Source organism: Lampetra fluviatilis, chromosome 12, assembly GCF_964198595.1.
Source record: "Lampetra fluviatilis chromosome 12, kcLamFluv1.1, whole genome shotgun sequence".
NCBI classification, from domain to species: Eukaryota; Metazoa; Chordata; class Hyperoartia; order Petromyzontiformes; family Petromyzontidae; genus Lampetra; species Lampetra fluviatilis.
The window spans coordinates 2,582,863-2,600,247 of NC_136286.1; the positions used below are offsets into that span (position 1 = coordinate 2,582,863).

Consider the following 17,385-nt stretch of genomic DNA (forward strand, 5'->3'; position numbering starts at 1 on the left):
ACATCATTATCATCACAATCATCATCATATTTTTCCCGTGTGGTTTAAAACAAGTGCTAGTTTGTGGGGCGTCAATAGTAGTTGGCTTATGCACAGACTGATTGATTTCTGCCACGAAAAAGTGAAGTCCAAACATCGCATTTTTCGGTAACTCAATTCTTTGGTACATTTGTTGTTGTTGCTGCTGCAGAGTATGAGAGTGTGACGCTAATGCGAAAAGATAGCAGGCGACGCCCCATTCCTGGCAACTACGACGAACACGACCACACGTCGTGTTTTACACACACACGTGTACAACACGTGTTGTACACACACACGTGTAAAACACGACACGACCACGTGTTGTACACGGGTGTGTAGGGCAGGGGGGAGTCTGCGTGGATTTCGAGTGTTGCAGACGTGCCCGTGACCGATCTCATCCTATCTGAGCAGCTAAGCCGGATTGTTTGAGCCTGGACAGTGCTTGGATTAAACAAGCAGCAGCACATTCCCCAATTTAACCAAAAAAACCAACACAAAATATAGCTGAAAGGATAACACTGCAGAGTACGCTTTACACGACACCATGTTAGGCACAGTGACACAACAGGTTGCTATAGCCTACGGAACTAACTTTACCAGCAATCTATTGTACTGTGCTCTGCATTCATCGCTGCGACGTCTCTACGCCCTCCGACTTCAACCCGGCGTGCACGCTGGGGAAATAAAGGCGCCTACAAGTGACCGCACCGCCGTACGCACTCCGTGGCGCTGCCTGACAGCGTTGACTCCCGCCCCCACTCGCAGATACAAACAGAGACAACGCTCCCTCCGTTATAGCCTCGACAGACTGCTGGGGCAAGTGCTGTGAACCACGCCCGGCCGCCTTTGTCTCCCGAATGGCGATGTTTGCTACACACCGCACCAGGCACTCATTTGAGGCTGAGTCGAGCTAGGGGAGGCCCAGGACCGGTTCAGATAAACGTCACTGGTGTTGGCCGTGAGCGGGAATCGAACTCGGGTGGTCGGGTTTGTAGCGCAGTGCGCGAACCGCTACACTACCGCTACCCAGATACGCATACACACGGACACACGCACACACGTGTCCATTACTATACTCACACGATACATGCGTGACCCTCATTCCTCACACGCAGTGGGTGTACGCGATTTGTGATAAGCCCAATAGCCCAGATATGGGCACACGTGCAGTGAATTATTGCATTGGGCTCGGTTACTCTGAAATATGTTCCAGTCACTTCTAACTTGTTTTCGTTAAACGGGGCATGCATGTGCTGCGTGTTTTGACAGCGTATGTCGTACCGCAATGGCTTTGCTCAACAAAATAAAACAATTGTTGGAAGGACACATCTGGCAGACAACCAAAATGTGTATAATGAGGACAATTATTGAAGGCGGATCGGGATCAAAATCAGAGGCGAACCAGCTAGCTTTTTGAAGAAAAAAAAACACCGAATGTTTTAATGAAAAACACCATACCAATATGTCTGAAGATAAAAAAAAGTTCAATCAGTGCTTATCACACACTATGGCATTGATCAGAAATAATGACACTGACCGAGCCATTGGGAGCATTGCAGAACATTCCGCATGGATAGAAGCACCGAGCGACAGCGAAACGCATGGCGCAGGGGACAAACGCAAACCAGACATCGCATCGTCATGCGGGCTTGCGCAAGACACATCGTGTCTAGAAGGGACCGACAGCTGACGGATGAAACTGGTGGTGGAATAGCAGCTAAAGGAGGGAACTCGACCGATGAGGGACACCCCCCCCCCACCCCCGACTTCGGAGATGGAGCGATGGGACCAGCGTACGTGCCGGAGTGAGATCGGTTGTGGCACTGTATGATCCTGGGGAGATGGCGACGGCGTGGGGGATACAGTCATCCAGCAGTGGAACATGTAATGGCTGATGATCTATAGGTACCATGTATATGTTAGATAAAAACAGCCAAACAGTCACGGAAGTGTTCGACTTTGTTTTGAAGTCGCAGCTCGATCAAAGTTGCTGGCAAAGGAGGCGGCGGCTCAATCACACTATTTCCATGATAAATGCTTTCATCTTATAGTTCACTTTATCGCGATGAAACGCAACGAGAACCAATGTTTGAGCGACTACACGGGCAGGTCGACTTGGATAGCGACTGTGCGCCTTTGCAGCGACCTGGACTCGGACGACACACAGCGTTGAGTGGACTCGTGACACGGGTAGACAGCGCCACCAGCTGTAACGCTTGGGAATCTGCTGAAAACGAAAGTAAGACAATTCGGGTGGCAGCAGTGGCGCTGTGGTGAGCCCTATTGCGGGATGAACCCGACGGGAACTGGGTTCAATTCCCTGTATACTCTTAGGTTTTTTCGGTAAAGTCACGTAGGTAAAAAATAAATAAGAAAAAATAATAGAAATAAAAGAATAAATCATTATAATATTATTTTATTTCTATTCTTATTTCTAATAAGAATAAAAATAATAAAATAAAAATATATAGAAATAAAAATAGAAATAATAATGATTTATTACTTTATTTCTACTATTATTTCTTTTTTTACCTACGTGACTTTATGAATCCTTGCAGTCACGAAAGCTTCAAATCTAGGATTCAATTCCCTGTCCTAGCTAAAATATGGCCAAACAAACACCGGCAAATGATACACCATGATGAGGCCTGCATCCATCCCACAGTGGTTTGACCCAGCGCTCTAAATGACTACATAGTATCTATGGGACATTTTTTTGCCCGTATGCAAAATGAAAAAACAAGAGTAGTCTTCTTGGTTCTTTCGGTAAAGTCACGTAGAATGGAAATAATAAAATAATAAAATAATACAAATTAAACATAATTAAATAATTCTCACGACGTTTCGGCCACAACGCAAGCAGCCGTCCTCAGGTGGAGAACAGGTCTGTCGAGAAGACAGAGTCTGAATGACACACCCCATTTCTGGCAACCAGAGGGCCAATGAGCGCTTGCGGGGCCGTCAGGTGTCTGGCAAGCAGTGGGTTATTGGGGACAGGGCCTGGCTGCACTGCCCGCAGGTACCAGTCGGGACGTCCCCAAAGTTGTACAAACTTTGGCGTGGGCCGGTCGATGTTGTGCAGGCCGGCCACCCTCAATGTGTTAAGATTTGGGTCGGTCGTGGTTTGTGCACGCGTTCGTTCCGCACCGACGCGGTCATTCATCTCCAATCGCCGAGGGGCGCGTGTCTGGTGCGCCGGGCAAGCTGGGGGACGCGCCTGTTGACGTGCTTGCTCAGGGGGGCTCTGTGGCAAGGGTGGCACCTTCGGGTTTTTTACAATCTGGTTTAATTGTCTTTTTATATTAAACCCGATCATCTGAGATTGGGAGAAATCCGGTTTAATTGGTTCTAATTGCAGAACCGCACTTCTCGACGATGGGCTTCATCCATTCCAAGCGAAGGAACTCACTGCCGCCCACGATTGTGGTGGAGAAGCTCGTGTTCATCACGACCAACCTGCCCGCCGCATTCTACGACGACCCCGTGCCCGACGGCCCCCCCGAGTACGATAGCAGCACCGACGAGGAAGCAGCCTAAGCCTTGGATCAGAGTTTCGTATTCATTAAACCAGGTTTTAATTCCCCGAAATCGGGTTTAATTGTATTAAAGAAAAAACCCGATGCCTGCCGCTGGAAAATCGGGTTTTTTTCCACCCATGCTCTGTGGTGCCGCCCGCAGGACCAAAGCCCGTGATTCCCTCCACGCTGTCGGGAGCTGCCCGTCCGGACGTCCCTCTCCAGGGGGTGCGTGGATCGCCCCAGGGACAACCCGCCAGCATCGTTGACCCCGCCAGAGGGGACGATGCCCCATCACCCTCCGGCGTGCATCGGCCGGCATCGCCTGGGGGGTCCGGCCACGCGGACTCGCTCCCGCACCGCACACTTTAAATAACATTCCATGCAGGTGTCATGTTCAGTCCTTGCTATTGGTTCCCCCCACACAGGTTTAGCGTGAGGGTTGTTGGTTCGTGGGTTGTTCGCGTGTTCTGTTATAGTGTACATATGTTCTTTATTTAATTATTACTTACGGTTATTTATTGACGTTGTTGTTGGGGGCACACGGGTATGGGGGTGTGGGTTTTTATTTCGTATTGTCACAGCCGGGTCGGCTGAAATTTTACGTGGGGGGGGGTGGGGTAGTGAATGATGGCGTCACTGCTGCGCACACACGCACACGTGTGACGTCACTATGCGGAGGAGCGTCCCTACCCCGCGGGTCCAAAAAGGCACACGTGACGTCATCCCGGCGGGAGGCATGAATGAAGTCAGGGCCAATTGAGGGATCTGGAGGTTGGGTGAGGCCGTGGCACTCGGAGTGAACCCTGTTGGACACGTGACCTATCAAGGTGGGGGCCGGGGGCCCCGGGGCCCTGGGGGGGACCTTGGGTGGGGCAGGTGGACAGCCGAGGAGGTTCTCGAAGGGAGGCGTGGCCTGGGTGTGGCCCGGACACGCCGAGGCCCATATAAGCAGCCTCCTCACGGGGCTCGAGGCTTGCCTGTGTCAAGAATGAAGAGGGATCTTGAAGACGCCTCCTAAGAATAAGAGTGAAGCCTCCAGTCAGCGGTCCTGCCAGTAGCCCACCTGGCTGGGTCACGATAGTGTGTCCGAGAGTCTGAGATGGAGAATGACGGTGTGTGTGTGTGTGTTAGTCAGAGCAGGTAAATGGTTACCACCCTATGTTAGTGTAACGAGGTTGTTGTTAATTAAACACATTCCTGCGGAGGGAGCTGGTAGGAACGTTGGGTTGCTCGGTCAATGGCCAGGGTCAACGGCGGCGTGGTGTATTCCGCAAATATGTCCGACTGTGAGGGCGGGCACAAGCCGACATGAGTAGGTTAAACGTTGAGTTTAACCTACTCATGCCCCTCCTCACCCAGCCCCTCCCCACCCTCCCCACCCAGCCCTTTCCCACCCTCCCCACCCAGCCCCACCCTCCCCACCCAGCCCCTCTCTCCCCACCCAGCCCCCCCTGCACGACGGACGGACACAATAATCCCCTGTGGGCTGGTGGAACCAGTGGGTTCCTACCAGTAACAGTGTTGCCTCCCAAGAAGTGTGTGCGCCTATCTGAGCCCATTACAAATCTCATGCACATGGCAATATGGCTACTATTAATTTCATATCCGCACTTGGGCCAGCAACATATTTGCTGTACTGCCTTGAACAGGCCACCTACTGAGGCTGGGGGGCTGGTGTGTTGCGTGTGCTGATCTCTGCGTGATGCGCCAACCCTGTGGTGTCATCATGGTCAGCACTATTGATGGCAATGTCTTGCGTTATTTAACCACTCGATGGCGCGCTGAGATTAAATCTATTTTGCAATTGAGATCCCGCAAAACAACAATATATGACACTAATTTAGCATACCAGATAACCACTTCGATTAGCACGATTGGCTACGTGCGGTAGGAAATTAGTTCAACGTACATACAATAGAGTATAATGTCTGTTGCAATTCATATTCTTTGGTTGTTTAATAACCATTGCTACAGTCTACATTATAGAATGCCAATACGCTAACCAAGCTTAAAACCAGGCTACAGTCTACATTATAGAATGCCAATACGCTCACCAAGCTTAAAACCAGGCTATAGTCTACATTATAGAATGCCAATACGCTTACCAAGCTTAAAACCAGGCTACAGTCTACATTATAGACTGTCAGTACACTCACCCAGCTTAATAACCAGGCTATAGTCTACACTATAGACTGACAGTACACTCACTCCGATTAAGAACGAGGCTACAGTCTACATTAATGAGTTTTTGTTTTTAAAAAAAATTCACTTTTTAAAATTACTTTTCTATCTACGTGACTTTACCGAAAGAATCAAAGAATGTGAATTAAGGAAGTCACGAAAGTTTAAAGTCAAAAATTGTACTGCAATTATATAACTTTTAATAACGCATATACAGTTACATAGAGTGTAGTAGACATGCGATCAAAGGATGTGAAGGGGCGTTCATGGCACGCCACCACGTGGACTCACCACGTTCGTCTGGGCCATTTAAACCAGACCACATGGGCCAAGCAGTCTGGAAATATACCAGCTACGGTAAGGCTTGAGATTACACATTTAAACCGGCTGCTCAGCACCGTGGCCTCGTCTCAGATTTCCGAGGACTGACATTAGAGACTTTAAAACGGGCGCGTACAAATTTTTTTGTTTGGGAAAGAGAATGGATTAGAGTGCGGTGACGCAGCAAACCACTCCACCCACACACCCCGTCATCTACTCTCTTGCAAAGCCGCATTCTTACGTCTCCAAAGTGTACCCAGTAGCACTGTAACAGAACGGTCAATCCACTGCTGGATGAGGCACCTCCCCACGACGCCGCCGTGTGAATTCGTGTGTGTGTCCGGAGGGGGGGGGGCGCTATTGTCACCATACTTCACCACGGTGTGTGTGGGTGGGTGGGCGTAGACGTGAGAGCATATAAGAGCAATGCAATTCGTATAATCTTATAATGTAGAAACGTGGAATTGCTTATCAGTATTTTCGTGTCAACAACACTACCTTTACTGTGCTGTGTGAGTATCGGGGAAGGAAATGGGGGGGAGTGGGGGGCACATACCAAAGACAAAGATCCTCCGTATAGCCTGAACGTACTGTCGGGGCAAGTGCTGTTAGTGAGCACCTGCGAAGGGGGGGTGGGTGGCCAGCGCCACGCCCGACCGCTCTTTATCTTCCCGGTGGCGATGTATATTCCACACAGCAACTGGAAACTCAATTGAGGCTGAGTCGACCTAGGGGAGGCCCAGGACGGGTTCAGATAAATCGTCACCGGTGTTGGCCGTGAGCAGGAATCGAACTCGAGTCGCCAACGCTCCCCAGACACCGGGCAAGGTGTCTCCCCCCCCCCCCCCAAAAACGAAATCTAAAGGTGAACCAACAAACAAAACACATTCCTTCCTCCCCACCCAGCCCCTCCCTCCCCACCCAGCCCCTCCCAGCCCCTCCTCCCCCACCCAGACCCTCCCTGCCCACCCAGCCCCTCCCAGCCCCTCCCCCCCCACCCAGCCCCTCCCTGCCCACCCAGCCCCTCCCAGCCCCTCCCCACCCAGCCTCTCCCTGCCCACCCAGCCCCTCCCAACCCCTCCCTCCCCACCCAGCCCCTCCCTGCCCACCCAGCCCCTCCCAGCCCCTCCCCACCCAGCCTCTCCCTGCCCACCCAGCCCCTCCTAGCCCCTCCCTCCCCACCCAGCCCCTCCCTGCCCACCCAGCCCCTCCCTCCCCACCCAGCCTCTCCCTGCCCACCCAGTCCCTCCCAGCCCTTCCCTCCCCACCCAGCCCCTCCCAGCCCCTCCCTCCCCACCCAGCCCCTCCCTCCACGACGGACGGACGGACACTTCTCTCTCTATCCCACCAGCCGAGTGGGGTCGTATGCCCCCCCCCCGCCTTTGCTGCAGCTTGAGAGCCCAGTATCGATCACCGCGGAATTCTTGCCCCCGGGGGGGAGGGGGGGGGCGTGACTCGCATCGTCCTCTCCTCCTCCTCCTCGCCTATAAAAGCCAGCGACCTTGCCACCGTCTCCTCCCAGTCGCCCTCTCTGCTGCTGCCGGCTCCTCGCTCGTCTTGTTTGTTGCACGGCCACTGTCCGACTCGCTCACCCAAACCACCACCACCACCGCCGTCGTTATTCATCATGGCCACGTACAAGCTCGTGATCGTCCGCCACGGCGAGAGCACCTGGAACAACGAGAACCGCTTCTGCGGCTGGTTCGACGCCGACCTCAACGACAAGGGCCTCATGGAGGCGAAGCGCGGCGCGGTGGCCCTCAAGGACGCCGGCTTCAAGTTCGACGTCTGCTACACGTCCGTGCTGAAACGCGCCATCCGCACGCTGTGGATCGTCCTCGACGAGATCGACCAGATGTGGCTGCCTGTGGTGCGTACGTGGCGGCTTAACGAGCGCCACTACGGCGGCCTCATCGGCCTCAACAAGTCGGAGACGGCCGCCAAACACGGCGAGGCGCAGGTGAAGATTTGGCGTCGTTCCTTCGACGTGCCGCCACCCCCCATGGAGTCTGACCACGCGTACTTCAAGGCCATCGCGCAGGTGAGAGCCCCGTGGACGGGATTTGGAGTGGTTCGAGAGGGCCCATTGACACGCCCGTCAAGCCATTGTCACTGCCCTGTGTTATTGTTCAACCCCGTGTCTTTTACAAATCTCACACTGCAAAGTCCCATCACAAGGGAGAAACGTAAACGAATGCGGACAAAAACATGTATTTTGCACGTATTGAAATGGCTGTACGCCGAATGGCCCTGCAAACTCGATTTGCCTGTACGCGAATAGGGGGTTGAACCGTGTGGGTTGGCATGCATTGATTGGGGTTTCAGGTGCGGGTAGTGAGAATGGAGACACCTTGAGCTGCCGTTGCTACGGTGACTCGAGCAGCAGAATGGATTGGGCACAGTGCGTAATTGTCGGCATCGTCGTCCAATCTGTAACCTGATTTTTTAATTGCCTTTGCGAATTGCACAGATTTTATCTGAGAATATTAAACATCATGACTTGCACATACAGTATAGGTTTTTTTTAAAAAAATCGGAATCGATGAGAATTCGTTTCGACCTCAACTGATAAGATTGCAAACCTTGTTATAACCTACAGGATAGTGATTGTCTGAATAAATCTGACAGAAGATTGATTATTTTATATTTGACCTGACTTGAGCAGAGCTGACGGCACTGTACATGACTTAAACGCATTTCTCATGACCCCTCGACGTTCCTAACGCCGACCCCGTTTCAACACCTGGCCTGAACCCAGCTCGCCTGAACCCAGCCACGGATGAACCTAACCACGCCTGAACCTAACCTTGCCTGAACCCAGCCACGCATGAACCTAACCAGGCCTGAACACAGCCACGCCTGAATCTATCCACGCCTGAACCTAACCACACCAGCTTAACCATACCTGAACCCAGCCACGCCTGAACCCAACTACGCATGAACCCAGCCACGCATGAACTTAACCATACCTGAACCCAACCCACGCCTGAACCTACCTACGCCTGAACCTAACCACACTAACTTAACCACGCCTGAACCTATCTACGCCTGAACCCAACCACGCCTGAGCCTAACCAGGCCAAGCAGTGGCCAACACGAGCTGAATGTGACATGAAGGGGCGAGTGATTTGATGGGCAGGGAAACATGTGCATTCGACAGAACTACACCATCGGCCATATAATCGAGCCACTGCTGTATTAAGAAGACCTTGCCATCTCGCACGGTGTACCGTATTCAACACTCCATCTCACTCCTGCTCCACACACGGTTATTTCGTTGCTCCATCTCCCCGTTGTTGGTGCTGTACTGTCTTATCACATAATTGTTTATGAATTCCAGTGGCTTGGGTTGTACAGCACTGTGTACACAATATATTGTGTTCACACTACACACACGCGTGTTTGTAATGACGACTGATTGGTCAGTGGGCTGCAGGCAAGGGCATCTCAAGGTTGCAGTGTGCTGCAGTGGCCTTGTTTGAATCGCCACACCAGACGACAGCACACTTTGCATCGCACACCACAGACAACACGCCACATTCACGTATGCCACGCACACCTCGTATCACACACACACACACCATGTATCCTCACACCCACACCATGTATCCTCACACCCACACCATGTATCCTCACACCCACAACATCCATACCATACACACCACATACAACCACATTCCACAGACACACATACACACGCCTTGCATCGCAGACTATGCATTCATCACACGTGTACCGCATGCTTAACCCACATACCGGCAGTACAGTATATGCACACCCCACACAGACACAGCATAATTTATTCTGTCCTACAGACACACCATTGCCTCCACACGCCACGCACACTACACGTCAACCATACTACAACTCCTGATTCACACCACATCACACACACACACACTCTCGCACACACACCACAACACACACACTATCCACCGTTACGGCTCGATTTCTATTTTACCAGGCGTGTGTGCAACGTGTCTCGTCGTTATGTTGCCCTGGTGTGAAGGGAGTGAGAGGAGACTCCGCAGAGCTGGATGGGGGTTAGGGGGGGGTCCCAGGTTGGGCCCCCGGGTAGGGCCGAGGGGAGCGAAGAGGTCGAATCGGGCACCCAAACCGCGGCGCCGCACTGCGGAAACGAGTCACGGTGCACGCAGCAGACATGGGCACAGTGCCCGTGTGCACGTAGCCTCCTCCTCCTGCTGCTGCCTCTCTCTACAGCAGCAACAGGGACGGCTATGACAGCAGCTTGAGTCATGGGTGGGAAAAAACCCGATTTTTCCAGCGGCAGGCATCGGGTTTTTTCTTTCATACAATTAAACCCGATTTCGGGGAATTAAAACCTGGTTTAATGAATACGAAACTCTGATCCAAGGCTTAGGCTGCTTCCTCGTCGGTGCTGCTATCGTACTCGGGGCCATCGGGCACGGGGTAGTCGTAGAATGCGGCAGGCAAGTTGGTCTTGATGAACACGAGCTTCTCCTCCACAATCGTGGGCGCCAGTGAGTCCCTTCCCAATCTCAGATGATCGGGTTTAATATAAAAAGACAATTAAACCCGATTGTAAAAAACCCGACCGTGCCACCCTTGGCTTGAGTAGCAAGCATTAACAGCTACAGCAGCACCTTTCGCAGCTACAGCAGATATAGGAGCAGTGGTGTCGTCGTAGGGACAGCAGCTGTAGCAAAAGCTAAAGTAGCACCAACAGGTACTGGTATAGGTGCGGTGCTGCAGCTATTCCGGCAGGAGCTTGCGATGTCTATTGTAGCAACAGCTTGAGTAGCTGTAGGAATAGCTACAGTAGTAGTATCATCATCGCCTATATGAGCAGTGGTTATAGAATCCGCTGTAGGAGCAGCAGCGGTAGAACAGCTGCAACAATAGGAATAGCATTTACAGCGGCAGCTGATGGAGAAGCCACACCTCCAATTAACACAGTTGGCTACGTACGGTGCGAAAGAAGTTCTAGATACAGAATAATAACCCATTAACCAACAAGCAGCAGTGACTAGTAGCATAATTTATAGACGCAGCAGGAACGGCACTAAGCTCAAGTAGCAGCTGTGCCTTGCAGTAGCATGGACAGCAGCAGAGTCCACAACAGCTGCTGCAATGAAAGCATGAGCAATGAGAGCGAGAAGCATTTATAAATAGCGACATTAGCTGCTGTACATAAGCACTGGCAATAGCTGCAGTAGCAAATTTGGTTTTGCATAGCAGCACGAATGGGATATTGATTCACAACGGCCACTGGTGTCGGGAGGAATTAATTTGTCTAGTTACCACGTGCTACCGTTGGCCAAGGGATGACGTGGAGATGGAGCCATGAAATTAGCGATAGATGGAGATTGAGCGATGGAATTTGCTCATTTGTAGGTGTTGGTGGATGGGTTGTCCCCTCGCAAGACCGTGAAATATGTGACAGCTTGGAGGGCTTCATACAGCAGCGGATATATGAATGCATTACGAATAGAGAGCTACATGTGACCTATGTGGTGCATAATCTGATCTGTGGCGTAGGGCTTGTGTAAAAACAGATATATATCAACCCAGCAATACAGTAGATTAGAAATACTTGCGCAACCACTTTTTTTCGTTTGAAAACGAAGTAACCGATATGCGGTGGATATAAAATGGCTGACATTGATTGGTTTGGTGTTTTTCTTAACTAATTAATACTGCATTTATTTTCAAATGACATACAATTTTTGGTTTGTTTGTACATGTGTACTCCAAACAATGTGCCACATTCATTTACATAGCCAGGGGACAAAAATTCTTGAATGAGGTCCCCCTCTGCCTTTACACGCAGTGCCCTGAGCAAGCTGCCACACCTGACTCTCCCCTCCCTCCCTCCCTATGGCCCTGAATTCACCTTATCCTTTGTGTGTCCACCGATAATTAAGGGGCCAGTAGGAGGCAGTAAAGCCAGCGAGAGTGACCTTGGAATGTTCTTCTCCTTGTGGATTTTCTCCAGGCACTCCGATGTCCTCCAACGCACAAACATACTCAAGTAATTTGCCAAACATCCCAAGCAGGACCCTCGTAAAAACGAATCTCCAGACTGATTCAGTGAGGCTTTCCTGGGTACATTAAGGTTGACTATTACGTGTGATGGAGCGGTGGTGCAGCAGTTAGCACGCTGCACTGTGAACCCATCGAATTGAGTTTGATTCCTGGCCATAGCTAACATCAGTGGCGAGTGATATCTGAACTAATCCTGAAGTGCCCCTACACCAGGGGTCGCCAGCCAAAAAGTCTGTAAAAAAAACTATTTAAAGAGCCGCAATGCATGTGGTGAATACGAGATGGGGTGGTCCTTAATAAATAACATCACGATGCAGTCTTAAAAAGCCTCGTGCGGCTCTGGAGCCGCAGGTTGCTGATGCCTGCCCAACACCAACCCGCATAGATCGGAGTTAATTGTAGTCGTACAACCCACATGGCTGACTGGGGAGGCCTTCATCCAGCAGTGGATTGTATAAAATAGATATGTAATTACATGGCCAAACCCTGGCCCACCATTTTCCCTGGGATTGATCAAATGCGTTTCCACTTTTATTCGACGCGTCGTTAACGCCTACTGGCTGCTTTGTAAAGCCGAGGATCATGACAGTTCAGCAGCATCATGGGCAACAACTCTTCCAATGCTGAACCATGCTATGAACAAATCACTGACGCCGCTGCCGCCGCGGTTTCCGTTCTCCCGCACGCAGGACCGGCGCTACAAGGACCTCAAGGCCGAGGAGCTGCCCAAGTCCGAGAGCCTGAAGGACACCATTGCTCGTGCGCTGCCCTTCTGGAACGACCACATCGCGCCGCAGATCCTCGCCGGCAAGCGCGTGCTCATCGCTGCGCACGGCAACAGCCTGCGCGGCATCGTCAAGCACCTGGAGGGTAAGGGGTGGGCGGCCGCTGTGTGCGCGTGTTAAAAGTCGGTGGTGCAGTGTGGTTGGTTATGGGTTTCTGGTGCAAGGAATGAGATTGGGGACCACACTATCTCATTCTCCCCTCTTAGTAGCCCGGAGTTTGAGCCGCTTAGGAAGGCGAGTGTAGTTGCGCCGCCTGCACCCTCGATCGCTATGCTGCTGGTGTGAATTTCATGATGGTGTCGCTGGGAAAATCCAACCATGCTCTGTAAAACGTACGCAACACTGCTCCCCTGGTAGTTCCTGCAGCCAATTCACAGCTCTAACCCTATCCCTATTTACCCCCTTGTTCCCATATATGGTTTTGGGGTCACCCATGACCACTTCTGAATGATTTGTAATCTTTCTTCTGATCCGTAACACTAACGCTATCCATTATGCTGGGTTTTTTGCCCTTTTGTGGGTGTGCTTCGCCCATTAACACAACAATTACAGTGCACACTAAGCACCAAGGCCAATTCTAAATGGCCACAACGTTATTGTCAGAGAATTTTTTTCCCTCCCTCACTACAGTGCCACCGATGGCAAGGTGAAATATGAATTGACGCCTAATGCAATGCTCTATTATTCATGTTGAGTGACAATGGAAAGCAGAAAGTTGCCTTAAGTGCAGATGCATAATGGGTGCCTTCACAGTTCACTTCGATGCAAAGTTATTCCGTTACGTAACATTATTGCTTTCGTAGACATTTGCACATCGGTGCAGTTCGGCAATTGCAGCATGCGCTATCTTTCAACTTCCTTAACCACTGAACGTACACTGGTCTGTCTGTCGGCATGATGCAAAGAAGGACACGGTCAGACATTTGCTCGCTCCATTTTTAACGGCAGGAAAAAACCGCACGGTTGCCTGCACGGAACATCTGAAGTCTATTTGTGTGCCACTGCTGACATGCTGACAAGGGTAATGCTATATTGGCACGTTAGAGCATTAGAGCCAAGCCTGCGTCTGGCTGGCTGGGAGCGTCCACTTTGGAAAGGGCAACTGTCACTACTGTACCAGCTGTAAGATGGTCAGCTTGCAGTGTGGAGGTCTCGTTACATGGCGCATGCACATTATAATATTCTCCCTGAAATGACACTGCCTGGTTATTGCACAAGCAGCTCCATTGCATGTTTGAGAGAAGCTGCAGTTGTAAAGAATTGCAGACTGCTTTTTAGGGAAGGACCTAATAATGCATTCTCACCTCTTCAGCTAATCTAGGAGTTATAGTTTTTCAGGATTGAGATTTCGATTCGGCAATAACATTTTCTTATTTCGAGTTTCTACTCATTTGTATAGTCTGTAATTGCAATATTTGCAATCTTTTGCAGATATTGCAAATAACCGAATTTGAAGTCCATGCTTTAATGCGTGCAATGTTAGAGTATTGTTATTGATTAATGAATGCACTGTTATGCCTTGAAGCAACCCTTCCATCATAAAAAAATGGCAATAAGCAACAGCAAAAAATTACCATTAGTGTGCATTAGTGCACAGAGCTTGAAGTTTCAGAAAACATAACTGCACAGCAGTGCATGGCTGCAATGGTGCAATATTAATCATCAGGTTAGGAGAGTTCTGAGTTTTGGCTTTCGTGAAGGTCAAGCCCTTCTCCTGCCCTTTATCGGCATCCAGCATCGCAAAACCCGATCCTCCGTGCCTTCCATGTCTGGCGCACCCCACCCTCGTCTATGCACAGCCGACCCTGCACCACCGTCGCTTCCCGAGAGGGGAGAAGCACTGCTTTAAATGGGGAGGATGCCGCCCTGCATTCTGCGCAGCAGAGACTGCACGTAGACGAGGACAAGAGTGGCCACATTGCCATTACGAAAAGGTCACGCTTGTAATTATAGCCCTGATCTGCTGAGTGGGCAAGAGATAGGCTTTCAGGACCTCCCATCTGTGCATCGGTTGAGTCTATTTGAGCTAGAGTAGGGTCGGCCAGTGGCAACATCACAAAGTGAACCTATAATTAGTTACAAGTTTAGGTACTTCGCCAACATGCCCTGACCAGCGTGGTGAAGTTGTGGTCAAACAAAACTCATGACCCGCACAGTGGTAGAGCGGGCCTCGCTCCAACAGTGAATTTTCCGTTGGTCTCACTTGCTCCCCTCATCCTACCCCTTGTACCCCCCCAGGAATGTCGGATGCCGACATAATGGAGCTGAACCTGCCAACTGGCATTCCCATCGTTTACGAGCTGGACGCCAACCTCAAGCCCACCGGTCCTCGCCAGTTCCTGGGGGACGAGGAGACCGTCAAGGCAGCCATGGCGGCCGTGGCGGCCCAGGGCAAGGCCAAGTGAGCGGCGCCCACCCACGCCGAGGGCTCTGCCGCTGGATCGCCGCACGCGGGCGCACGCAGGCACACGTGGGAGAGAAAGGCGGCGGGCACGTTGCTCACCCTGGTGGGATGTGAAGCATGAAGTCAAAGCTAGGGGCTTGGCAAAGAGGAGGGAGAGGGCCAGGCATTAGCGGAGATACTTTTTCACGTCAGTGGTGCACCCAAGGAGCAAAATATAGGAGCAGGATGCAAATGGATTCAGAATTAGTTTGCATGCATATGATCTAAGATTGAATAATGCAATATAAAAATGTCTAATATAAATTATACATTAAGAGTTATTTCGAATTTTACATTTATGAAAAATCTAAGAAAATTTCACTGACCTCGAAGGGCAGATTGAACATTTTGGGGCAGTGGGGGGAAATCTGCTCCTTTTGCCCCCCCAACCCTGGGTGTGCCTCTGGTTGGCGTGACCCGCCATCTCATAACGCGTGTGTTTTTGTGTCGTAGTCCTCTTGCACCTGGACCCGTTCCTTTCAGGCATTGCACCCTCGTGGTACAATTACACGTGTAAAAAAGTAAAACAAAAAATACAAGCGCAAGTGACACGCTAGTTCAAGCGCACTGTATCGGTAACGTTCAAAGTGTCGGTGCGTAAACGTGACCTGGTTTTCGGACGCAATTCACACCTGTCGAAGATTTGGTTCGAAGTCGATGTGAAGTGCAAATGATACTCGTTTGCGAGTGTCGTAGTTCAGTCAGATTAATGTTGGTATATAAAGGGAAAAGCACGGGGAACCATTTCCTTTACTCATTTCACTAAACCATTGTCTGCAATGGTTGCTAGCTTAAGTTTTACACTGTCGGTCTGGTCGTTTTACTTTCGTATTTATGTGTGTCCTGAAGTCGCTAAATGCTTGTAGTGCTTCAAATGCAATCCTAAATTAAAAAGAGTATGTTGAATGTTGCTGTCCAAGTGAGTGGTCTGTGTCAATGTTCAGTTTTTATTGTAAAACACTTTTTTTTTTTACACCAATATAGCAAAATTGGAATATGGCAATCCATGTCATTTTTTAGAAAGAATCAATGCATTTTTTTTCTACAGTGCAGAATATAATACTTTTGGAATGAGTAGTGGTGAAGTGGTTTGTGCACTGTACTCTGAACCTAGGAACCTGAATTCAATCCCCAGCTTGGTGATGAGTGATATCAGAATCGGTCTTGGACATCTGCCCCTCTTCCTCCGCCACTTCACCAAACCAATGTCCTTTGCCAGCATTTTGGTGAATAATTTGCCTTGCAACAAATTGCAAGTGGAATTAGTTTATTTTGTATTCATTACCGTGAGTTAATAGTAAGTTACTGTAAAACAAAAAATAACTCCCTTGACCAGTGGTGAAAAACTGATTCCATGTCAAGAAGTTAATAATCTATTGCAATGAAATGAATGTCCACCGAGGTTAATCACTGCAGCCCTAGTTAGTCATATACTATCGTGTTTATTTTTTTATCAACTTATATCTCAATAATAATAGTTCACATTCTAATACTCGAGTACTCTCCATGCAAACATTACATTTCTTATACAATTCTGGAAACAATACGGACCACCGACTCCTGGTTCAATCACAAGGCCAGGCCAAGTCCATTAGCAGATGAAAGATCGGTTAATAAAATGGACGTGACCTTTCAAAATGGCGTCGGGATGTATTTTAAAAGTTTACATGAAATTAATAAAAATCTACGTTTTTATCTCATTGACGCCATTGTTAATGGTGAGCTATCGCTGCTGTAACCCGGTCCTGTCTATGACAAGGGTTTGAGAATCATGCAGTTTTGTGAAACGTTATTGGGCTTTAAGGGGGGCATTAGATGGTAGCGCAGCAAATAGGATCCCGAACCTGTTTGTGCATACCTTCGAATGTTATTCTCTTATGTGTGCTACTCTGAATTAATCCCACAGCGATAGATCCCAACACAGGAGCCGCCTGAAAAAAATACTGTCTTGAGACTCAGGCTTGCTTACAAAAATCCGAGTATGGATTGTACTGTATCATTGCCCCTGACTGAACAGGTGTGAGTGAGAAAGTCTGACCACTACATTTGGGATGAATGATTTAGGGAGGTCAAAGAGGAGGAGAGTGGC

At 49.9% G+C, this 17,385-nt stretch overlaps 1 protein-coding gene across 1 annotated transcript; it reads left to right on the forward strand.

The window, feature by feature from the left end:
• Positions 1 to 7,436: 7,436 nt before the first annotated feature.
• Positions 7,437 to 16,202, forward strand: LOC144935047 (phosphoglycerate mutase 2-like). The gene is made up of 3 exons (XM_078861360.1): positions 7,437 to 8,082; positions 12,758 to 12,938; positions 15,092 to 16,202. Exons 1-3 carry the CDS (start codon positions 7,669 to 7,671, stop codon positions 15,256 to 15,258), a joined length of 762 nt encoding a protein of 253 aa, XP_078717486.1. The 5' UTR covers positions 7,437 to 7,668; the 3' UTR covers positions 15,259 to 16,202.
• The last annotated feature ends 1,183 nt before the right edge of the window (positions 16,203 to 17,385 follow it).

Bases quoted from the DNA above. Each gene is read 5' to 3' on its own strand.
- LOC144935047 (XM_078861360.1), top strand. From the start codon at position 7,669: ATGGCCACGTACAAGCTCGTGATCGTCCGCCACGGCGAGAGCACCTGG. The intron at 8,083-12,757 runs GTGAGAGCCCCG...TCCCGCACGCAG, and splicing joins ACTTCAAGGCCATCGCGCAG to GACCGGCGCTACAAGGACCT. The intron at 12,939-15,091 runs GTAAGGGGTGGG...GTACCCCCCCAG, and splicing joins CATCGTCAAGCACCTGGAGG to GAATGTCGGATGCCGACATA.